At 44.2% G+C, this 18,419-nt stretch overlaps 2 protein-coding genes across 3 annotated transcripts in view; one reads left to right on the top strand and one right to left on the bottom strand.

The window, feature by feature from the left end:
• Nucleotides 1-7,696, bottom strand: part of ACER2 (alkaline ceramidase 2) — a 29,026-nt gene extending 21,330 nt beyond the window's left edge. The window contains exons 1-4 of one of the 2 annotated variants that reach the window (XM_086770792.1): nt 7,581-7,696; nt 6,167-6,298; nt 1,293-1,407; nt 288-429 (exon numbers count right to left, since the gene is read on the bottom strand). In XM_086770792.1, coding sequence (XP_086626918.1) covers nt 288-429; nt 1,293-1,407; nt 6,167-6,298; nt 7,581-7,688 — 497 coding nt within the window. In that variant the 5' untranslated portion in view covers nt 7,689-7,696. The remainder of the gene's footprint in view (nt 1-287; nt 430-1,292; nt 1,408-6,166; nt 6,299-7,580) is intronic. The other variant, XM_086770791.1, reaches the window with a different exon arrangement.
• A 445-nt stretch (nt 7,697-8,141) lies between these two features.
• On the top strand, nt 8,142-13,222 carry RPS6 (ribosomal protein S6). The gene is made up of 6 exons (XM_086770685.1): nt 8,142-8,244; nt 9,068-9,199; nt 10,204-10,414; nt 10,794-10,940; nt 12,121-12,278; nt 13,080-13,222. Exons 1-6 carry the CDS (start codon nt 8,239-8,241, stop codon nt 13,173-13,175), a joined length of 750 nt encoding a protein of 249 aa, XP_086626811.1. The 5' UTR covers nt 8,142-8,238; the 3' UTR covers nt 13,176-13,222.
• Nucleotides 13,223-18,419: the final 5,197 nt, after the last annotated feature.

Below are 18,419 nucleotides of genomic sequence, written 5' to 3'. Positions count from 1 at the left end.
AGAATCAACAAGAACAGGAATTTCCAGAGGCAAGTCACTTCATCCCATATCTGAAGTTACAGGGTGTAAATCCCTGTAACCCTGTAAAACCACCAATAACTGCAGACTCAGAAATTCTCAACAAAATGGGCTGAGATATAAGCAACACGATGAAAATGGAGTGAAAAAAGACAGCAGCAGCAGTGGTAAGGTTGGATGATAATTCAGCGCCATTATGTGCAGGTTTAAGTGTTAGCATAATAAGTTTCAAGAAACATGAAAGTGTTTGTGCATGATCGTATGACTACCTGTCATTCCGAAAAACTCTGGGCAGGTATCTCCTAGGGAACCACATGGCAAGAGCACACATCAGGACCCAGAGAATAGCCAGCTCATCCAGCATCTGCCCGAGGAAACTGAGGGTGGCATGAAAGTAAACAGATCCAATTCCTGGAAGAATTAACCAAAAGGCAAGATGAATAGTGGCAGTATTGTATAGACTGAAACACACTTATGTTCAGAACTTCATAGCAAATGGTGGCTACCATTTTCTAGAAAAGGTTAAAAGAAAAACAAAATTGGAAAAAAAATGCTAACTTTCCTAAGAATTATGAAGCAAAGGCATTACAAAAGCAGCAGCTAAAGATGCCAGTTTCTACTAGAAAAGTAGATGTATGTGAAAAAATATCAGGTGTTATAGTTAAATGTAAAACCAATTAGGAAGTAAAAGCCAAATGCTACTTCTGAATTTTCTCATTAGTACAAGAATGGGTAAGACAAAGATGAAAAGCAGCATCTGATGACTACTCCATGATATAGGTTTGCAAGTGGAAGGTGCCACACTATCCCACAGGGCTCTGACTACCCCTTTAAAGATTCCTAATGCCTCCAGGAATGAAAAAGCTTAAGAAACTCATATTTACAAAATAGTTAAGGCTTTAGCCTTCTCAGTACAACGCAAAACCTGTTATCCTCTTCAGTTGTGCTGGGCACTTTCAGCTCTCATTTAAGCAACAACAACAGAGGAAGAAGGGGCAGCACTGCTGTAAAGTAAGCCCAGACATAAACAAAAGAAGTTATGCAAAGGAAGTACAGGGAGGGAACAGAACTAAGGCCAAAGTTCCCACCAACCTCAAATTGCAAAAGGCATTTTCCTTTCAGAAACTACAGCTGCTTCAGCTTAAAGCAAGTACAAGTAAACTCCTCCGTAGATGTCAGGATTGCTTTGTTTTGCAAAACAATCAAGTGCAAGCAGGAAAAACTGATTTCCTCTCTCAGTTCATGCATGAGCAGGCAGAGACTAACCAACTTACCAACCACAACGAGCAGCGTCCATATTAAATATATTCCACTGTTGAAGCAGGTTGCGTATTGACGGAACAAGCACATACATATGGGTGGTAAAACAAAAAACAAGACGTTGCTTATCTAGGGGAAAAAAAAAAAACAGTATCACAAGAACAGAAAATAAATAAACCTTAAATATTCATAGGCTGCCTAAGACATCTATGAAAACATTGTGTCATCCAGTGATGCCCCAGCTCAACAAATTATGGCCCTCAGTTTCTGACAAAGCTGAGTTGGTTTTGCAAAGTATCAGCTTGTTTGTTTAACATCATTAAGCTAATAACAGCATAAAAACTTTAACTGCCATAAAATGTGGCTAGTCACATCTTTAAATTACCTTCCAAGTCTATTCCCAGACGATTTTTATTGAGACTCTACAAACACTCAACACTGTTGCAATTCAGGAAGCCTACAGGAGCAAGCAGCTGAGGAACAGGATGTCCTGGCAAGTGACCTGTCCTCTGAATGGCCGTCAAGCCTAGCATGGAAAAAGCACTAGAAGTACTGGCACTAGAAGAGTAGTCAAACTTTGTGGAAGTTAATCTGATCAATAGCTATGGCCTGGAACGTCTGAAATATAAAGCTAGGCTAAAAGAGTTACAACCCTTTTTGTGCAGGGCAAAGAGAGCTTGAAGCTGTAAATCCTTTTACACTTAATTTTTTCTCTTGGTTCTCCATTACAAAAGTATGATCAAAAACTAGTTATAGGAAGGTGAAAAGGCTGATAATTCAGACCATTGCCACCTTTTAAAAATTTAATAGAGCTGAACAAAGACATATTTTCTCTTGCTTACCAACACTATAACTTAGCAGTTCTGGAGGGACTCTACTGCTACTTCACAATGGGACAGGAGACGGGATGAGTTCCCCAGCCTCAGCTTCCTCATGTTCCTCTGCCTAGCCCAAGCACAAGAGAAAATAATCCCTAACAACATTCCCCCAAAGCAGACGTAGAAAAGAATTCTGGGAGAAGAGCACTCCTTTGGGACAGATCCCCTCTTCGCAGAGACTTACAAACTTCTACTGACATTAATGAAAATCTAGTGGGGAAAGGATTCAAGAACGGCATACGAAGAAGGCATTTGTTTGCTCAGCTAGTGCTGTGCACCACTTAACACGGTCTCCGAGAACGGAGCTTACGATGATTAAAATGGACATGTCATCTAACATTTGCAAGGCTCACCAAAACATACTCCTAGGCTGGCATTCAAAATGACAATAATTACAGAGGCATTTTCTCAGCATCATCTACTTTATGCCTGACACCTTCCCTCACACTAAAGGTACATCCTCACAGACAAGCCGTGTTTCCTCCCAAAGTCTTGGCTTTTCAGCTTCACCACAATACTTAGAAAGAGCCATCACCCACACAGTTTGTAGCTGCAAATATTATGCAAATCTCTGCCAACAGCACCCTGGTAACAGCACACAGCCCAAGCAAAGACTTGGTAATGCAGAGGGCTCCTTTCAGTCAGGCCACAACATTGACCAGTCAGGCCAGGGTCCAATCCTTTCATGAACTGCTAGCTCTCAGGGTGTGTTTTGCCACCTAGGAAGCCAGCCTCATAAACTAGGTGTGAAAAACCTGTGAGAGTGCCAACTGATAAACAGTGCCATAGACCAAGCACCTCTTCAGCAGGAATAAAAGGACTCTTCTTACAGAAATCCTTCACCTCATCAAGGTGGAAAATTCTGCCTTTGTTGTTTAGAAATGAAGATGATGAAAGCTGGACAACAGGGGCACCTGGCAATGTCAGAGTGCAGGATACTGCACAACTCTGAGGGGCAAGGTAAACACCAAAGAGTTATTTATAAAGTAATATCCTATTTTAGCAGATTTTAAGAGGCAGATCAATTTGCTTAATCTATGTAAAACAACCTACACATTCAACCAAACAGGCTCACTCAAGTATCTCCCATTCACAAAAAACCCACCAGCACCATGCAGCTGAGACAGGCAGCAATACTGGGAATACAGCCATGGACCAGGATCCCAGTGTATGATGTGCACAGAGCAGGAGGGCTCCTCTCACCCCAAAACAGGTAGGAAGCATACATAGTGACTGGTAGCAGGGATGACGGAATATGAACAACTCCTCTGGGGACTGGGGAGTGATCTACACATTTTATACTTTTAGCCACAGCCAGGCCAAAGAGAAGTGTCAAGGGGGAAAAATAGATAGTTACAAAAAAAATGGTGTGGAAGAAAACCTTTCCATGGCTACAGCTAGAACTGATCAACAAAGAAAATCAGATGAGGTAATTGCAGCCTATAAAAATTTGGCTATAAAGTCGCTATTCTGCCTAGGAACAAGCTGACAAAGGAAACAGAGTTACTTCATACCTGAAGCAATGCAGGTTTACACTAGTGATTAAACAAGGGAGTGCTTCTGCCCTACAGTAGTGTTCTGTGGCACTGAACTCCTGCTCATGCTAAGGTCCTGCCTGCAAATGCAAGAAAATCCTTGCAATTTGGAGCTTGGTCACGACTTGTACTCTTTGCTGTGGCCACCAGGAACATTTCCTAACATCATGAAAGTTGAAATAATTTTAGTACTGAAATTCTTTTCTATTAAGTTTACCAAAAAATGTGATAACCATGTAACTCTTTCATGCAATAGCTTAGTTCTGTTTCTCATATTCCACAAATAATATCTTCCACAAGTCATGTTCAAATCAGGACTCTGGAACATATTCTTAGTTTCAGGTTCAGTGTCAACTTGATGAGCACTAGAACTGACCTGCTGTTTTTCACTCTCTGGTATCACCCTGGCTTCCTAGCAGGATCACACCCTTAAATATACTGCAACTGTTAACAGCACCCTTTCCAAGCAAGTGAGGCACCTATCCGTTTGGCTCTGGCTTCAGAAAGTATGTTCAACCTGCAATTTTTTACATAATATGCAATTAGCCTGTATGGTTTGATAATGTACAATTCAAATGCTGATACAGTTAAGATTGCTGCAAAAAAAATAGTAACAGGAGTACCAAGAATTTCCTTTGGCAATGATTAAAAGTTACAGTTCTGGAAAAAAGGTAAGCAGCCTTACAATAACAGTCCATCCTCTGGCTTCATTCAATTCTAGACCTTTAGTTTTATTTTTCAGCTACTTAATTGAATGAAAGGAATATATGGCCATAGAGGGAATGTCAGAGGCTTGCTCAGATCATGAGCACGTAACTTCACTCACATTTGGCCACAGTCCTGACACAGGATGTTTCCTGCAGTCCTACTGAAGCTTAGGTATTCTTTACTATGTGGTATAGAACCCAGACAGTGGCTGTAGCATTCAGCCACTACAGCAACACTTGCTGCACTACTTTCTTGTGAGGAGAAAGTGAAAATGGACTAAGCAGCTCTCGGAGAATTCAGAGGGTTTGTATCTCCTATATCCTGATCCATGAGCGTGCCACTCACATACAGTGAAAGACTTTTGTAGTAAAAAAGATTATGAGAGAAAGTACAAGCATTCTCTCACAGTCTTAAGGCTACTTGATAGCTCTTCAAAACTTTTTATCTTCATGCCACTAGGAAACAAAATAAAAGGAATAAAATCACTGGCATTTCCCTCTTTAAATGGAAATTTGGCAAGAAATATGTACTACTTGCACAACTAAATGCAACATACTGAACTGCAAAGTATTGACTTTACTACCAACAGAAAAAGGAAAGTTACTGTTTTCAGTTGTTTAAAACACAAACAGCTTTTTTTTTTTTTTGCAAATACCCCTGCATAGGGTAAATTATTTTGATCAAGTGGAGGCATTTGTTTACGTTCTGGAGTACGGTTACACTGCATCAGGAAATATTATTCATTTCAGGAAAAAAACGAAAACAAAATCAGAGAAAAAGCTCGCCTTCCCATAACTATTATTTTAATTTGAGCTTCAAAGCGTTTCATGGCCTATTTACTGGAAGACTGTAAGACTTGAACACAAAATCACATCAGTCTAGCTCATGAATGTTTAAAAAAAATTAGTCTGATCTATTTGTACAAAACCTCAGAACAGATATTCTCCTATTGATTTAATCCTGTTGAGCGCTTTTGTTTGCTTTTTAACTAAATCATGTTACATTCATGCATAACAGATGAAGATTGAGTCCCACCAGAATAAACAAATGATTTTTTAAAAACACTTTTCAGATAAGCTGTTCCAGTTGTGTGCTTATATGGATATTGCGTGAGACCTCAACTGCAACTCTGACCTCAGCCATGACAGTTTAAAATGCGGATTAGCAAGGTCTTAATCCACAGCTTAAAGACCCAGATGCCAGATTCAGGTCTGCCAAAGAGTCCTTCCTGAAACTTCAAGAGGGTTTAAGTTAGAGTCAGAATTGATGCACCTTAGAAGGAATAAAACTTAGACTCCACTTAAGGTGCCTGTTAGAGTAGGGTGAAAATTTCCCAACTGTCCTCTGAGCATCTGGCTTTTTGAGGACACAGTCGTACAACCCCATCCATCCACTGCGAGTCACTGCCTTAATTTTTAGGGGCTGCTAACACAGAAGGCAGACCCTTACGATGAGTTGTTACTACTGAAGAGAGGCTAAACACAACTACCCGCAACATGGCCTCTTTCTTCCTCCCTTTTCAATGTACAGCTCCCTGATTTGTGCATAGCTGCCACAATACCATGGGCTTCAGGGCAAACTTTTTGCTGTGTCTCTCTGTTAACCTGTCTGGATCCTCAGTTATTCATCCGGACATACCTGCAGCTCCTAGCATTTTGCAAGCTTCTATACCACTGCTCATCAGCTCAGTACGGTCAGACACCCATCCACCTGCATAATTGGCTCCAAAACACACTTCCCGACTCCAAGAAACTTGTTTGTCCTGACCTTTTCCTCCCTTTGTTTTTGGTTCTTGCACAGTGATATCAGACACAAAGAAAGCAGACAGTTTCCCCCACACACTCTCAAAGTTCTCCAGTGGCACAGATCAGCCACCATGAAGATGACTTTGGCAACAAACTATAAGAAAAAAAAAAACAGGTTAGCAATGCACACTGTGCACTGTGGCGTTACTTTATACGTGCAGCAACTCCCACGATACACACTCCCATGAGTGAAGCCAAACACCTACTTCTTTCTTCTTCTGGATGCTAGCAGACAGAGAAACATAGCATGAAAGGGAAAGACAACTCAGACAAAGATGGAAATTGGGAGAAAAAAAACTAAGACAAAACAGAAGCCCCAGTCCTCATTCGTGCATGCGCCACCCACTATAAACAGAAAACAGACAGGGCACTTGCAGGGTTTGCTCCTGGATGTGTGTTTTCCATGTAAACACAAACTACCAGAAAGCTTGATGTATTATCTCACTCTGGTGAATCTGTTTGTCACGGCAATTCTTTAAATTGACAAGATGTAAGGAGCACTTCTCCCCTTCCAAGATGCATGGTACAGACGGCAGTCCAGCTCTGTTGCTGGGGCTTTGTTTTCACAAGTTCTCTCCAGCCACCAAGAGGTATTGGGATGGCATGAGAGGACTCAGGGTTGAACCACGGCTTACTGGAAGGAAGCAATAATTATGTTAGTCCTCTTCCCTCCCTTTCCTCTCCTCAGCTACTTTCTTGAACAGACATCTCTTCTTCTCCCAAAGCTACATTGCTGACTTCACCCTGCAACTTCAAGGCAAATTGTGCTTGAAAGCCTTGCCTTCCTGGAGCCAAACTTACCTGGATGAAACCCTGTTTTGCCTCCAAACACTAAGGTGTTCTTTCTCTCGATCCATCTCCCCCTTGCACGCCTTCACTGACTTTGCACGCTGACACTTGTGCAAACGCGTACCGGACGCTGGCAATCCAGCACCAAAAAGTTCGGCTCTCAAGGCTGGACAAGGAGGGGGCCTACAGCACACTATTTAACGAACAGCTTGGTCATGAACCCTCTTCTGAACTCCCCGATTTTGCACCTACAACACCAAACCACCCGTTTTTCTTTAACTTTAGGCGTACCAGGCGCTGGAGAAGAAAGAAGCAGGCAGTGAGAGGAGAGCATTCTCCAATCCCATGGAAACCCTGCGTGAGGCGGGCTTGGCCAGGCAGCGGGAGCTCCCGGGGCTGCAGCGGGACCCAACCGCCGCTCCGCGACTGGGCCCCCCGCCCCGGCCAGCACCCTGCGGGGCCGCCCCGCCGCCGAGCCCCGCGCCTCCTCTCCTCCCCCCACACCGGCACCCAGGCGGCCGCCGCCGCTCCCGCACCGCCGGGCAGGGGCAGGGGCAGGGGCAGGGGCCGCCGCCGCCGCCACGCACCGTGTTGTAGAACTCGGCGATGGCGGGCACGATGGTGTAGTTGTCCTCGCACCAGTCCACCTCCGAGCTGCCGGCCCGCAGCGGGTCCCACCACAGCAGCGCACCCATGCCGCCCGTCCGCCGCTGGCGCCCGCCCTCCCCGCACCGCCCGCCTCCCGCCGCTCCTCGGGCCTGCGTGAGGGGAGGGGAGGGGCGGGGCGGGGCGGGCCCGCCGCCTGCGGAACCTGGGCCCGTCCGCACGCCACAGCGCGCTCTCTCATTGTGAGCGCAATGGCGACGAACAGTTTCGCTGCCAGAGCCCGCCGCCCCGCGCCTCAGCGTCTGTCGCCACGCCCGGCTGGGAGGAGCCCGGAGCCGGGCACAGGGAGGGAGCGAGGGACAGGCGTGAGCTCTTTTCTTGGGCCGCAGCACAGCCGCCGGGGGGGCCGTACCCCGCCGCCCGCCACGCCCCAGCACGCCGCCACAGGCCGCAACGCTCCGGAGGCGGCTCCTCCTCCCCGCCGGGCCACGCCCCTCAGCTGGCAAAGCCCCGCTCGCCATTGGGTAGCCCCTGTCACGCGGGGCGCGGGCAGAGCCGCTCTCGCGAGAGTTGGCGGGTGTATGTGCGGGCTGCGGGCGGAAGTGCGGCCTTTTCCTGCGGCGGCGCAGCTCGGAGAGGATGAAGGTGGGCCGGTGCGGGCGGCCTGGGGCCGGGCCCGGGAGGGTTGGGGTTCCCGCGCTACAGATGGCCCCGGCGCTGCGTGCAGGGCCGCTGGCGGGTGGCGATGGTCGCCGGTGTCGGGGCTGAAGCGCCGCTGTGGGGCCGATGGGCGCGGATTGTTGGCGGGGTGACATGGCGGCCGTACGGGCCCTGTCCCCTCAGTCAGGCCTCTCCTGCCATTGGGCCGCGGAGCTCCGGGTTCCAGGAGCAGTGGTTCCTCCACGGAGAAGGCCTTCTGCGAGGCCTGCGCTGTCGGTGGTGGGGCCTAGCAGGGAGGCACGGACTGCACTAGGGCTGGGCCTGTGCTGATACCAGGCCGTACTCGAGAGGGAAGTGCTGCCAGGTGTCCGCGGGGCTCGGCACCGGCCCCTAGGAAGCACAAGTAATCACCAGCGGCAGGTTTTTTCGCTGCTTAGGTTTCTTAGGCGATTTTCTAATGTAACATGTGCTGCGAAGGGCTTGCAGGAGGGAGCAGGTTTCTGCTGTCTTCACCTTGATTTGCTTGATTGCAGTCTGTGTGAAGGTGGTGAGGTTCTAGCTGTGGTACAGTCAGTGTTCTGTGTAACTAAACGAGTCATACTGCCCAGTGCGGCCAACGAGAGACCCGCTTGGCTCTCTGAGCGTGGTAGTGACAAGTTATGGCTAGTAAGCATCTCTGTTAGCAGGTGGGGAATTTCGGCTTTGAAATGCTAAGATGGAACCAACAGATAAATGCTAATTTATTGCTAAAATGTCTCATTAAAAGTTTCAATCAAATACAATTTTTTTTTTTTTTTCCTTCTGTTAGCTCAACATCTCTTTCCCAGCCACTGGCTGCCAGAAACTCATTGAAGTGGATGATGAGCGCAAGTTGAGAACATTTTATGAGAAACGGATGGCCACAGAGGTCGCGGCTGATTCTCTTGGCGAGGAGTGGAAGGTAAGAAGTGTAGAAGGATGTGTCAGAGCTGTATGTAGCTCTGTGTGAGTATTCACAATGTAACTTTTATTTTGTTGCTATGTATTTGGTACATAAATTGCAAAGTTGCTCTCACACTAGAGTGGTTGTGTAGTGTACATTTGGCAGGTGTGTTGAAAGTTTCTCTAGTTACATATACCGAATTTGGTGATTTGGCTAGCCTGTTTTGCTACTTTGGGTATCTGAGTGCCTTTTTTTTTTTTTTTTTTTTTTTCTTTAAAGCCTTGTGTTGAGAGTTTCTTGCTGATCTTTGGTTTGCAGTAGTTTTTTTTTGTTTGTTTTTTGAGTGCCCTCTTGGTGTTCAGGACAAATTAAGCCTTTACTGTAAAACTGCTGATCCCTTATTTACTGAGCAAGTTCAAAATTGCCTTCCTTGTGTTTAAACTGCTGCTGGTGCATGGGAAAAAGCATGTTGGCCCTGGTGGATGGGCTTGGGATAGTTCAGTGTTAATATGGACAGTCCAGGTGAATTTGGGTAAGTCGATGTGGAGGTGGCAGCAGAAGACAAGACAACAAAAGCTTTACTTCACTCTTTCTTTTTACCCATATATGCCTACTCTAGATGCTCTTGTGTTCTTCGCAGATTTTCAGTTTGTGATGATAACAGGCTTTTATTAGGTTAAGAGTTAAAGAAAAAGTGGACAATAATGGGTAAAATTCCGTCTAGGGTAGCTTAAACAAAACTTGAGTGGATGGGACTTTAATTGTTGAATATATATCTGAAGATAAGTAGAATAAATGTTAATTCTGGTACACAGAGGCATTTTTCACATCTGTTAAGTAAAATTCCTGAACTCTTGGAGTGGTATTGGTTAAATAAGTTATTTGCATTGGCAGTAACAGTGACTTCTCCTGAATCGTGGGCACAGTGCCTCGTTCTTTTGATATCAATCGTGATAGCCACCACCTATTGAAGTAATAGAGGCGTGTGAGCAACTAAGAAGTGTATTTTTATGTTTTCAAAGGGCTATGTTGTCAGAATCAGTGGTGGCAATGACAAGCAAGGCTTCCCCATGAAGCAAGGTGTCCTGACTCATGGACGTGTCCGCCTTCTGCTCAGCAAGGGCCATTCCTGCTATCGCCCCAGAAGAACTGGAGAGAGAAAACGCAAATCCGTTCGTGGTTGCATTGTTGATGCCAACTTGAGTGTTCTGAACTTGGTCATAGTGAAGAAGGGTAAGAGTCTGGATAAACCAAGCAGTAGATACTAGTAGACACCTGGAAGGAACGTCCTTGTTAGTGGCTGAGAAGTTCTGTAGAATACAAATGCAGTCTCAACTTGGGAGTTTGACTGTGTCTTGAAATTCCCTCTGAGCATTACATTCTTGTAATTTTAAAACTGGTCACTGAAACACTCTATTGCTGCCAGCAGTCTGATCACATTAAGTCTGCAGAGTGTAGCTAGGGGTGGCACCATTAGCAGGTGAACTCTAAGGATTATGTAGTATTGTTTTGAGTTTTTATGCATTTTAAACTTACAGTTGAAATTCACTAGTGAAACAGGTGCCCAGTAGATGTAGGATTAACTGGCATGTTTAAACTTACATTCTTAAAGGTGAAAAAGATATTCCTGGGCTGACAGACACAACTGTGCCCCGTCGTCTTGGTCCCAAGAGGGCTAGCAAAATCCGCAAACTGTTCAACCTGTCTAAGGAGGATGACGTTCGCCAGTATGTTGTGAGGAAGCCTCTGAACAAAGAGGGTAAGAACTCTTTGGTTTTGTGTATTTATCAGCACAGAGGTGTGAATGAAGCACATCTACTGCAGTAGTAGATCCAGGAGTTTGCTGTCATGGTATTTAAGCTTTGTCAGCTGCAGCTTAAAGATAAAAGTGGAGTTTCTTGGTCGCCCCGTTTCTTTTACCTTTGTCTTTCCTTTCCCTCTGCTTTGGCACAATTTGTTTTTAAATGTTTGGTATAACTTGGAATAATGTTTGCTGGTGGTTCTAAGAACAATCTAGAAATAATTGGTAATAAAAGAAGGCTAAACGTGAGGGGGAATGCTTTTGAAAGTTTTTTATGAGGTGGAGGAAAAAAAGCAGTATATAGAGAATATATTAAGGTTTTTCCCCATTGCTTTTGGCAGTCTCTGAAAGGAGCTTTTATTGGCAGGGCACTGTTGCTTACTGCCTGTCTCTTGCAGTGTGAGGATTTCAATATTGGGTACTTTTGCGTTCCATCAGAGAACAGAAAGGGTGAGGATTTTTAGCAGAAAGGACATGATAAAGCTTGAGCAGTGTGAAAGCTTGTTGGGTAAAAGACTGCTGTTTTCTGCATCATAACCATTCTGTCCACTAAAGAATATGATCCTGGTGGACATCAGACTGTTGCTTGTGCCTACTAAAGTCAGACAGGATTGAGTAGTGAAATTTTACAGATGTGTGTGGTGGTGTGTTTTGTTTCCTCATTACGGGTGATGTAGATCTGTTTTTTGAAGATGTATCTGTCAAGCCTGTGTAGAATTGTAGAGAGCTTTTTAGCACTGAAAACATAATGGCTTGCTCTGAAAGCTAGATGATGACCTTGCATATTCTTTAAACGTTTTAAGTCTAGGGGGAATTATTTAAGACAGGCCTGCTGAGAAGCTAGGAATTTTCACAAAAATGCAGCAAGTTAGAGATGCATTACTTACACTTCATTGCTGGTAACAAGTGACGAGCATTAAGACTATGTTTTGTTAATGGTACATCTGACAGAAATTGATGATTTTTCCTGCAAAATCTGACAAGAGGTTGAAGTCGGTATTAGTTTCTATAATACATAGTACACTAAATAATGTTACCACAACAGTAAGTGGTCCTTACTCTTAAGTTTGGTAGATGAGGCCGGAGGCCTCTTTGGAAGATAATCTGCCACTTCTGCTGATTCGTGATGGTTTTTTAGGCAAGAAACCCAGAACCAAGGCTCCTAAGATCCAGCGACTAGTGACTCCTCGAGTTCTGCAACATAAGCGCAGACGTATTGCTCTGAAGAAGCAGCGCACTCAAAAGAACAAGGAGGAGGCAGCAGAATATGCGAAGCTCTTGGCCAAGAGAATGAAGGTGCGTTTGCCCTTAAAACTGTGCTGTGTGGAATACTTCATATCCCAGAATCGAGGGATTTGGTAAACTTGACTTAGAGCTGGTCTGGACCCAACTTATTTTGAATAGGAGTGCCTCAATGTCAGTATAAACATTGCTTGTCAAATGTTTCTGGTTTTGCCAGTCCTAGAATAGTAGGAATTAACCAGAGCGATTAATTTAGCTGAGAGCTAATTTTTAAGAAAACAAAAGTTAGGGCCTTTTGAAAATAAGTTTTGCAGTAGCAATTTTCATTCAAGTGAATTCTAGTTTAACTCAGATGCCCAAGCATTTGAGTGATTGCATGGAGAAACAGGATCCAGCAGTTGACCACTGGATGATAACTTGGCAAGAAGCTATTTGTTTGGATCAGTTTGCTCTTGCACTTAAACCAGCAGTGACTACTGAAACAATACTGTTAGAATATTTGAAACAGTGCTTGAGTGTTTAATGACTTGCAGCGTGGAACTGAGAGTGTATAGACCTCTAGTACGTTGTGAACTCTGCATTAGTATTTTTACTGTAATTTTGGACATTAATCTGTATTGTTTAAAGACATGGGTCTATACATGTTTGGATACTTGTAGAATTCTTTTGATCTGTGAAGAAGGGAATCTATTTGGTTTTATTGGCTTGAATGATGAATGAATTTAATGAATCCTTTTTTTTTTGTGTGTGTTAGCTTCAAATTGCATTTTCACTGGTTTGTTCCTTTGTAGATGTTTTGAAGTGCTTGATGTCTGTAACATCTCAGTACTGACTTGATACTGCTTTGCTTTTCAGGAAGCCAAGGAGAAACGCCAGGAGCAGATTGCGAAGAGACGCCGGCTTTCTTCATTGAGAGCTTCTACATCCAAGTCTGAGTCAAGTCAGAAGTAAAGATGTACATGATACTACAAATAAACCCTTTTTGTGGTTATCTTTCAGTGTGAGACTGTACAGCGCGTATTGTTACTGGCCATCTTTTAAAATAAACAGTAGTCTAGACTAACAGCATCATGCAGACCAAACTGGAACCACAAGCTTTGGTCCTGATTCAGTTAGACTGATATACGGCTAAATAGATTGTCTTAGTTGGTCTTAAAATAGTAATGGGGCTCCATCTCAGTTTTTGTTGAGATAGGTGCTTCTATTTCCAGTATAAGAACTTCCAACACATTAAGCTTTATCACTACCTTAGGAGTTCTGAAGCTTTTCTTTTTACCTTCCTGTGTGTGAGGCATGTCTCTAAGTCAGGGCCCCACCTGACTGTCCTGAAGCCGTTTTTTAGTACACTGAATGTGGAATCTGGACTCCAGAAAATCTGAGATGCTGAACAGGTGACTTGCTGGCAGTGGATTATGGATTATTATTAGTGGATTATGGCACAGGAGGATCGAATAGCTGTCCTTGAGCATCTGGTTTGTATTAGGGTGAAGGGATATTGATGCCTGACAAGGGTAGAATTTGCCATGAAGGGTTGTGTGTGCAGTAGAAGCCTCAGACTGAGAGAACTGTCCAGAGCAGTTACTCCAAGCTTCCATTTAAGCTGTCTTTCACAGCATAAGCGTTCAGGTGGAAGAAGAATAGACTTACTTTTCAATGATAAATCTGAATGTAATCGGAAAAGGCAAAGGGGGTTAGCAGTAGTAGTTAAGCACAAGTTAAAGAATGCTGGCTATTTTAATAAAATTTTAAGATTATTATATAAAAAAAATACGTAGGATGAACTGGGGAGGCTTTTTGTTTTTTTTATGGAGGCCATGTTCAAGACTTAGTTTCACTTAAGAGATTCTTTTCTCTTAGTGAAGATGATAGCCATATGGGCCCTCTTAAACCTGAGCTTCACTAAAAAAGCGTACCTTTCACAAATTTGCTTACAATTTCATGTTAACTTCTAAGCAGCAAAAATTTATACGGAGAAAATATGGGTAAGTCTGTATATCATCTGGCAGTGAAATATGCTGTATATGACAACCTTTGCTTGCTTACTAAAAAATTGCATGCAGACATCACAAATATTGACTGTAAAAAAAGTCATACCAACAGGCACTGTGACGCAAGAGAGGGTCTCATCTTTTAAGTATGAGATTAGCACTCAGTACATTCACAGTGCTGAGAACTTCACAATAATCTGCAGAAGATAAATGCTCATGACTAATTTCTTAACGCTGTCGAGCCTTTTCTTGTGGATACTTGTAACAGGTTCTTGTGTGTGATTAAGAGGCATGTACTCTGGTCAAGGTCACCGAGCACTGAGATCAGTGTGTCCTGGAAGTGACCTGTGTTCTTACAAGGATGTCCTACTGCATAGGCTGGGGCTGCTAGCAAGTCTTTTCTCCGAAGCAGTGCAACTAATCCTCGTATTAATGGGTGAAAAAAGTGAGTGAGATGCTGGTTACTTTTATCAAGCTGGCAATGAGACTGCATGGCCTTGTCAGAGACGGGAACTCCATAGTCAAATCCCCAACAACAACAAACTGCCTTGTTTCCTTGAATCTTCCTTTGTGGTCCTGCTGCTGCTTCCTTCTGCAGTTCTGGGTTTGTAAGTACAAATCAAGCATAGCATGACTTAGAATCACAGAACTGCAGAACAGCCCAGCTTGGGACAGTCCTTGAAAGATCATCTGGTCCAACCTTTAGATGAGAAAGAGAGCCTAGATGGGATTATCTAGCACCCTCTACAGTCATATCTTGAAACATCGCCAGTAATGAGGAATCTACCATGCCATAGAGGAGATTGTTCTGGTGAGTGATTGTTCTCACTGAAAAAAAAAAAAAAAAAAAGAAAATTGTTACATTGAAATGAAACCTCTCCTGGTATAACTTGTACTTGTTGCCCCTACTTGTACCTGTTGCCCCTTGTCTTCTCCATGTGGCTCCTTGTGAAGAGAGATGCTCCATCCTCTTCATAGCTTCTATTTAAGTATGTGACAAGGTCTCCCCTGATCCTTATCTAGGGTGAAAAGTCCCAAGTCCTTCTGTCTCCTCATGGGGCAGTTTGTCCAGCCCTTTGATAATCTTTGTGGCTCTCCTTTAGACCTCCAGTCTGCACACGTCTTGAACTGTGGAGCCAGAACTGGACCCAGAACTCTTAAGTGCAGCCTGGCAAGCACCAAGTAAAGTGGGATGATCACATCTCTGTCTCTGCTAGTAATGCTGCTGCAGATGCAGCTATTTGTGTTGGTTGTGCACACTGGTGGCTCATGTTCAGCTTGTTCACTAGGACCCCCAGGTCTCCCTCAGCAAGGCTCTTCCCCAGCCACACAGATCGTAGCTTGTGCTGGACTCTTTGGTTATGATGCAGGACTTTGCAGTTGGCTTTGTTGAACATCATACAGTTCTTGCTACCTGACTCTTCCAGCCTGTTCAGGTCTCTCTGAAAGACAGTTCTCCCTTCTGACATGTCCACCTCTGTAGCCAGTTTAGTGGCATCGACAACTTGGTGAGGGTGCTTTCAGCCCCATTGTCAAGACCATTTATGAAGATGTTCAATGGAGTGGGGCCCAGTGTTAGTCCATGGGGGACCTTGCTTGTGACAGGCTGCCTGCCTGAGTAAAAACCATTGATTGCCACGTGTCCTCTTTCTCTTGTGTGCTCTGTCTCTGTCTGTCTATCTGTCTCTGGAAAATACCTTGAGGAAACCTAAACAAAAAAGGTGGAACATCCCTCTGAACTACCCTGGTGAAGCCATCCTCTGCTTCTCCCAGCAGTTTCTGGCTGCCACCCATCCCCACAGAGCCACTGAGACTGGTAGGCAACCCTGGAAGTCTGTAATGCAAACCTTGCTGAAATAGGGTGGTGTCCACCCAGGCCTGAACATTTTTTAAAGGATGGAGACTCCACAACCTTTCAGACAACCTGTTCCCATGTTTCACAGCCCTCACAGTTAAAACATTTCAGTGGATTTTCCTGTAGTTCAGATTTGTGCCCATTGTTGCTTCTGGTGCAAGACACCATTGAGAAGACTCTGGATCTGTCTTCTCTACTCCCCACCCACCCCATCAGGTATTGAGACACATGGATGAGATTCTCCCTGTCCCCAAGCTTTCTCTGGGCTGAACAGTGCCAGCTCTGTCAGCCTCCTCTCGTGTGACAGATACTCCAAGCCCTTCATCAGCTTTGTGGCCTTTCACTGGAGTCATTCCAGAATGTCCACATCACTCTTGTACTGGTCAACCCAGACTTGCATGTAGCATCCAGGTATGTCTTATGAGCACTGAGTAGAGGAGAAAGATCGCCTCTCTCCAGCTACTGGCAATGCTCTGGACACTGTTGGCTCACTTTGCTGTGAGGGCACTCATGCTGGCTTATGGTCAGGTTGGTGTCCACCAGGAACCCTAGGTCTTTTCCTGCCCAGCTGGTCTGTTCCCAGCCTGCACTGGTGCATGAGGTTATTCCTACCCAGAGGCAGGACCTTTATCTTTTTGGACTCCATCAGATTTTCTCTAGCTTGGCAAGTTAGTGACTCTTCCTTTACTCCTCTATATACAGTAGAAGTTTGTCTCTGCAGAACAGTGGAGAACTACCACTAATGAGTACTCTGATAGTGGCTCTGAACATATGAAGGATCAGAGCATCCTTAAGCCAGTTCCTTCTGCCATTGCCTTCCATCATCACATTCCATCAAGTTTCCCACTTGATTTTGGCACAGCAGTTCCCTCCCTCCTCCCTGCAGCTTCAAACCCAAATCCTGTGTTCATGCTTCTTTGGGGATTCCTCAAATGGAAGCTTTTATTCCTGTCTGTTACCCCCTCCCTCAGCCTCCTCTCTCAATAGGCCACATTAAAGGCAGCATACTAGGAAGGCAATGTAATATTTTTAGCAGGCAGCATTATTAAAAAGACAGTAGTGACAAAAGCAGTCCGAGTAAAACAAGTTAAGTCATTGTGATGCTGACGACTACAAAAGAAAGGTCCAAAAGGCTAATTTCCTGAGCTCCCTTCCTAAAAACAGGCCTGAGAAGATTAGCTTGTTACAGATCTTCTCCACAAGCTACCAGTTGTACTATGCACATGAGGTGCTTCAGAAAGGCCTTTAGGGTCTTATTTTTACTAACAGATTATTGGACTGACTGCCATACGTGATGGAGTTTGAAAGATACTCAGTTGTGAAGGCCTGAAGCACTTGACAATAACTGGCAATTTCTACTGCTTAAATTTCATCCCAGCCTCATTCTTCCTCCTCTGCCCTGTTTTAGGAAAAAAAAAAAAAAAATCTGTAAACTACATGTAAACCCACAGGTATGTTATGAGGCAGGAGGTCCACCAGTGTCTCTCGCAGATTAAGATACGCCACTGAAAGCATCACTCTGTGCCCCCATTACAAAGCCACTGAGAAACCAGAACTCCCAGAAAGTGTTCCTCCAAGTACACCCACCAGCCTGTTCCCTCTCACTGATTAACAATGCTTTCCCTGGTCAGCAGGGAGCAGCAGCTCTGCCATCAGGAATCTAGAGACTTCCCTGCAGACAATATCTTCACGGGTTCTGCCTCCCTCAGCCCATTCTTCAGTTCTTCTTACCTCTGCTAGTCCCCACAGCTTGCTTAATGTGCCACAGAGCCATCCTCTCATGAACCTAAACTCCACAAGTGAACCCTATCTTTTCCCTTCCTCTCCTCCCGCCTCAACTGCTCCTGCTTTTTCCCAACATTCAAAAGTCAATGAGGTACTATGAAACAATTCCCCAAAAAGGCAGTTCAAAGTCTCTCCTTTGCCCAACTATATGCTGAATTTGCATTTCAGATTAAATTTTGTCAAGCAGGTAAGCTGTAATGGCAAAAAAGCTGAACAACTGAAATTTTACACAGGATGCATACATATTTTATTTTGGGAAATACATTAAGAATTGTTTCTTAGTCTAGGATATCTATACAGAATTCAGAATATGCAGAGTGCCCTTTTAAACTCAAGAAACATTTGTCAAATGTACAAAAACATTACAGAGAAACACCTGTTAATCAAAGCACAGTAAATGCATACCATTTTTCAACAGTTCAAAACAGTCTCTAAACCAGTGCAAATTTTATTGCATTAAAGAAAACTTCCCAGCTCACTTAATAAATTCATAATTTATTCACGCTACATCCTTTCATCCTCATTACAATACAGTTTATTTTAAGCTCCTAAAAGGAGTTTAATGTG

The sequence above is a fragment of the Chlamydotis macqueenii genome, chromosome Z (assembly GCF_036417535.1).
Source record: "Chlamydotis macqueenii isolate bChlMac1 chromosome Z, bChlMac1.mat, whole genome shotgun sequence".
NCBI lineage: Eukaryota > Metazoa > Chordata > Aves > Otidiformes > Otididae > Chlamydotis > Chlamydotis macqueenii.
This window is presented reverse-complemented; position numbering and strand designations above follow the sequence as displayed.

Bases quoted from the DNA above. Each gene is read 5' to 3' on its own strand.
- RPS6 (XM_086770685.1), top strand. The intron at 9,200-10,203 runs GTAAGAAGTGTA...ATGTTTTCAAAG, and splicing joins CTCTTGGCGAGGAGTGGAAG to GGCTATGTTGTCAGAATCAG. The intron at 12,279-13,079 runs GTGCGTTTGCCC...TTTGCTTTTCAG, and splicing joins TCTTGGCCAAGAGAATGAAG to GAAGCCAAGGAGAAACGCCA.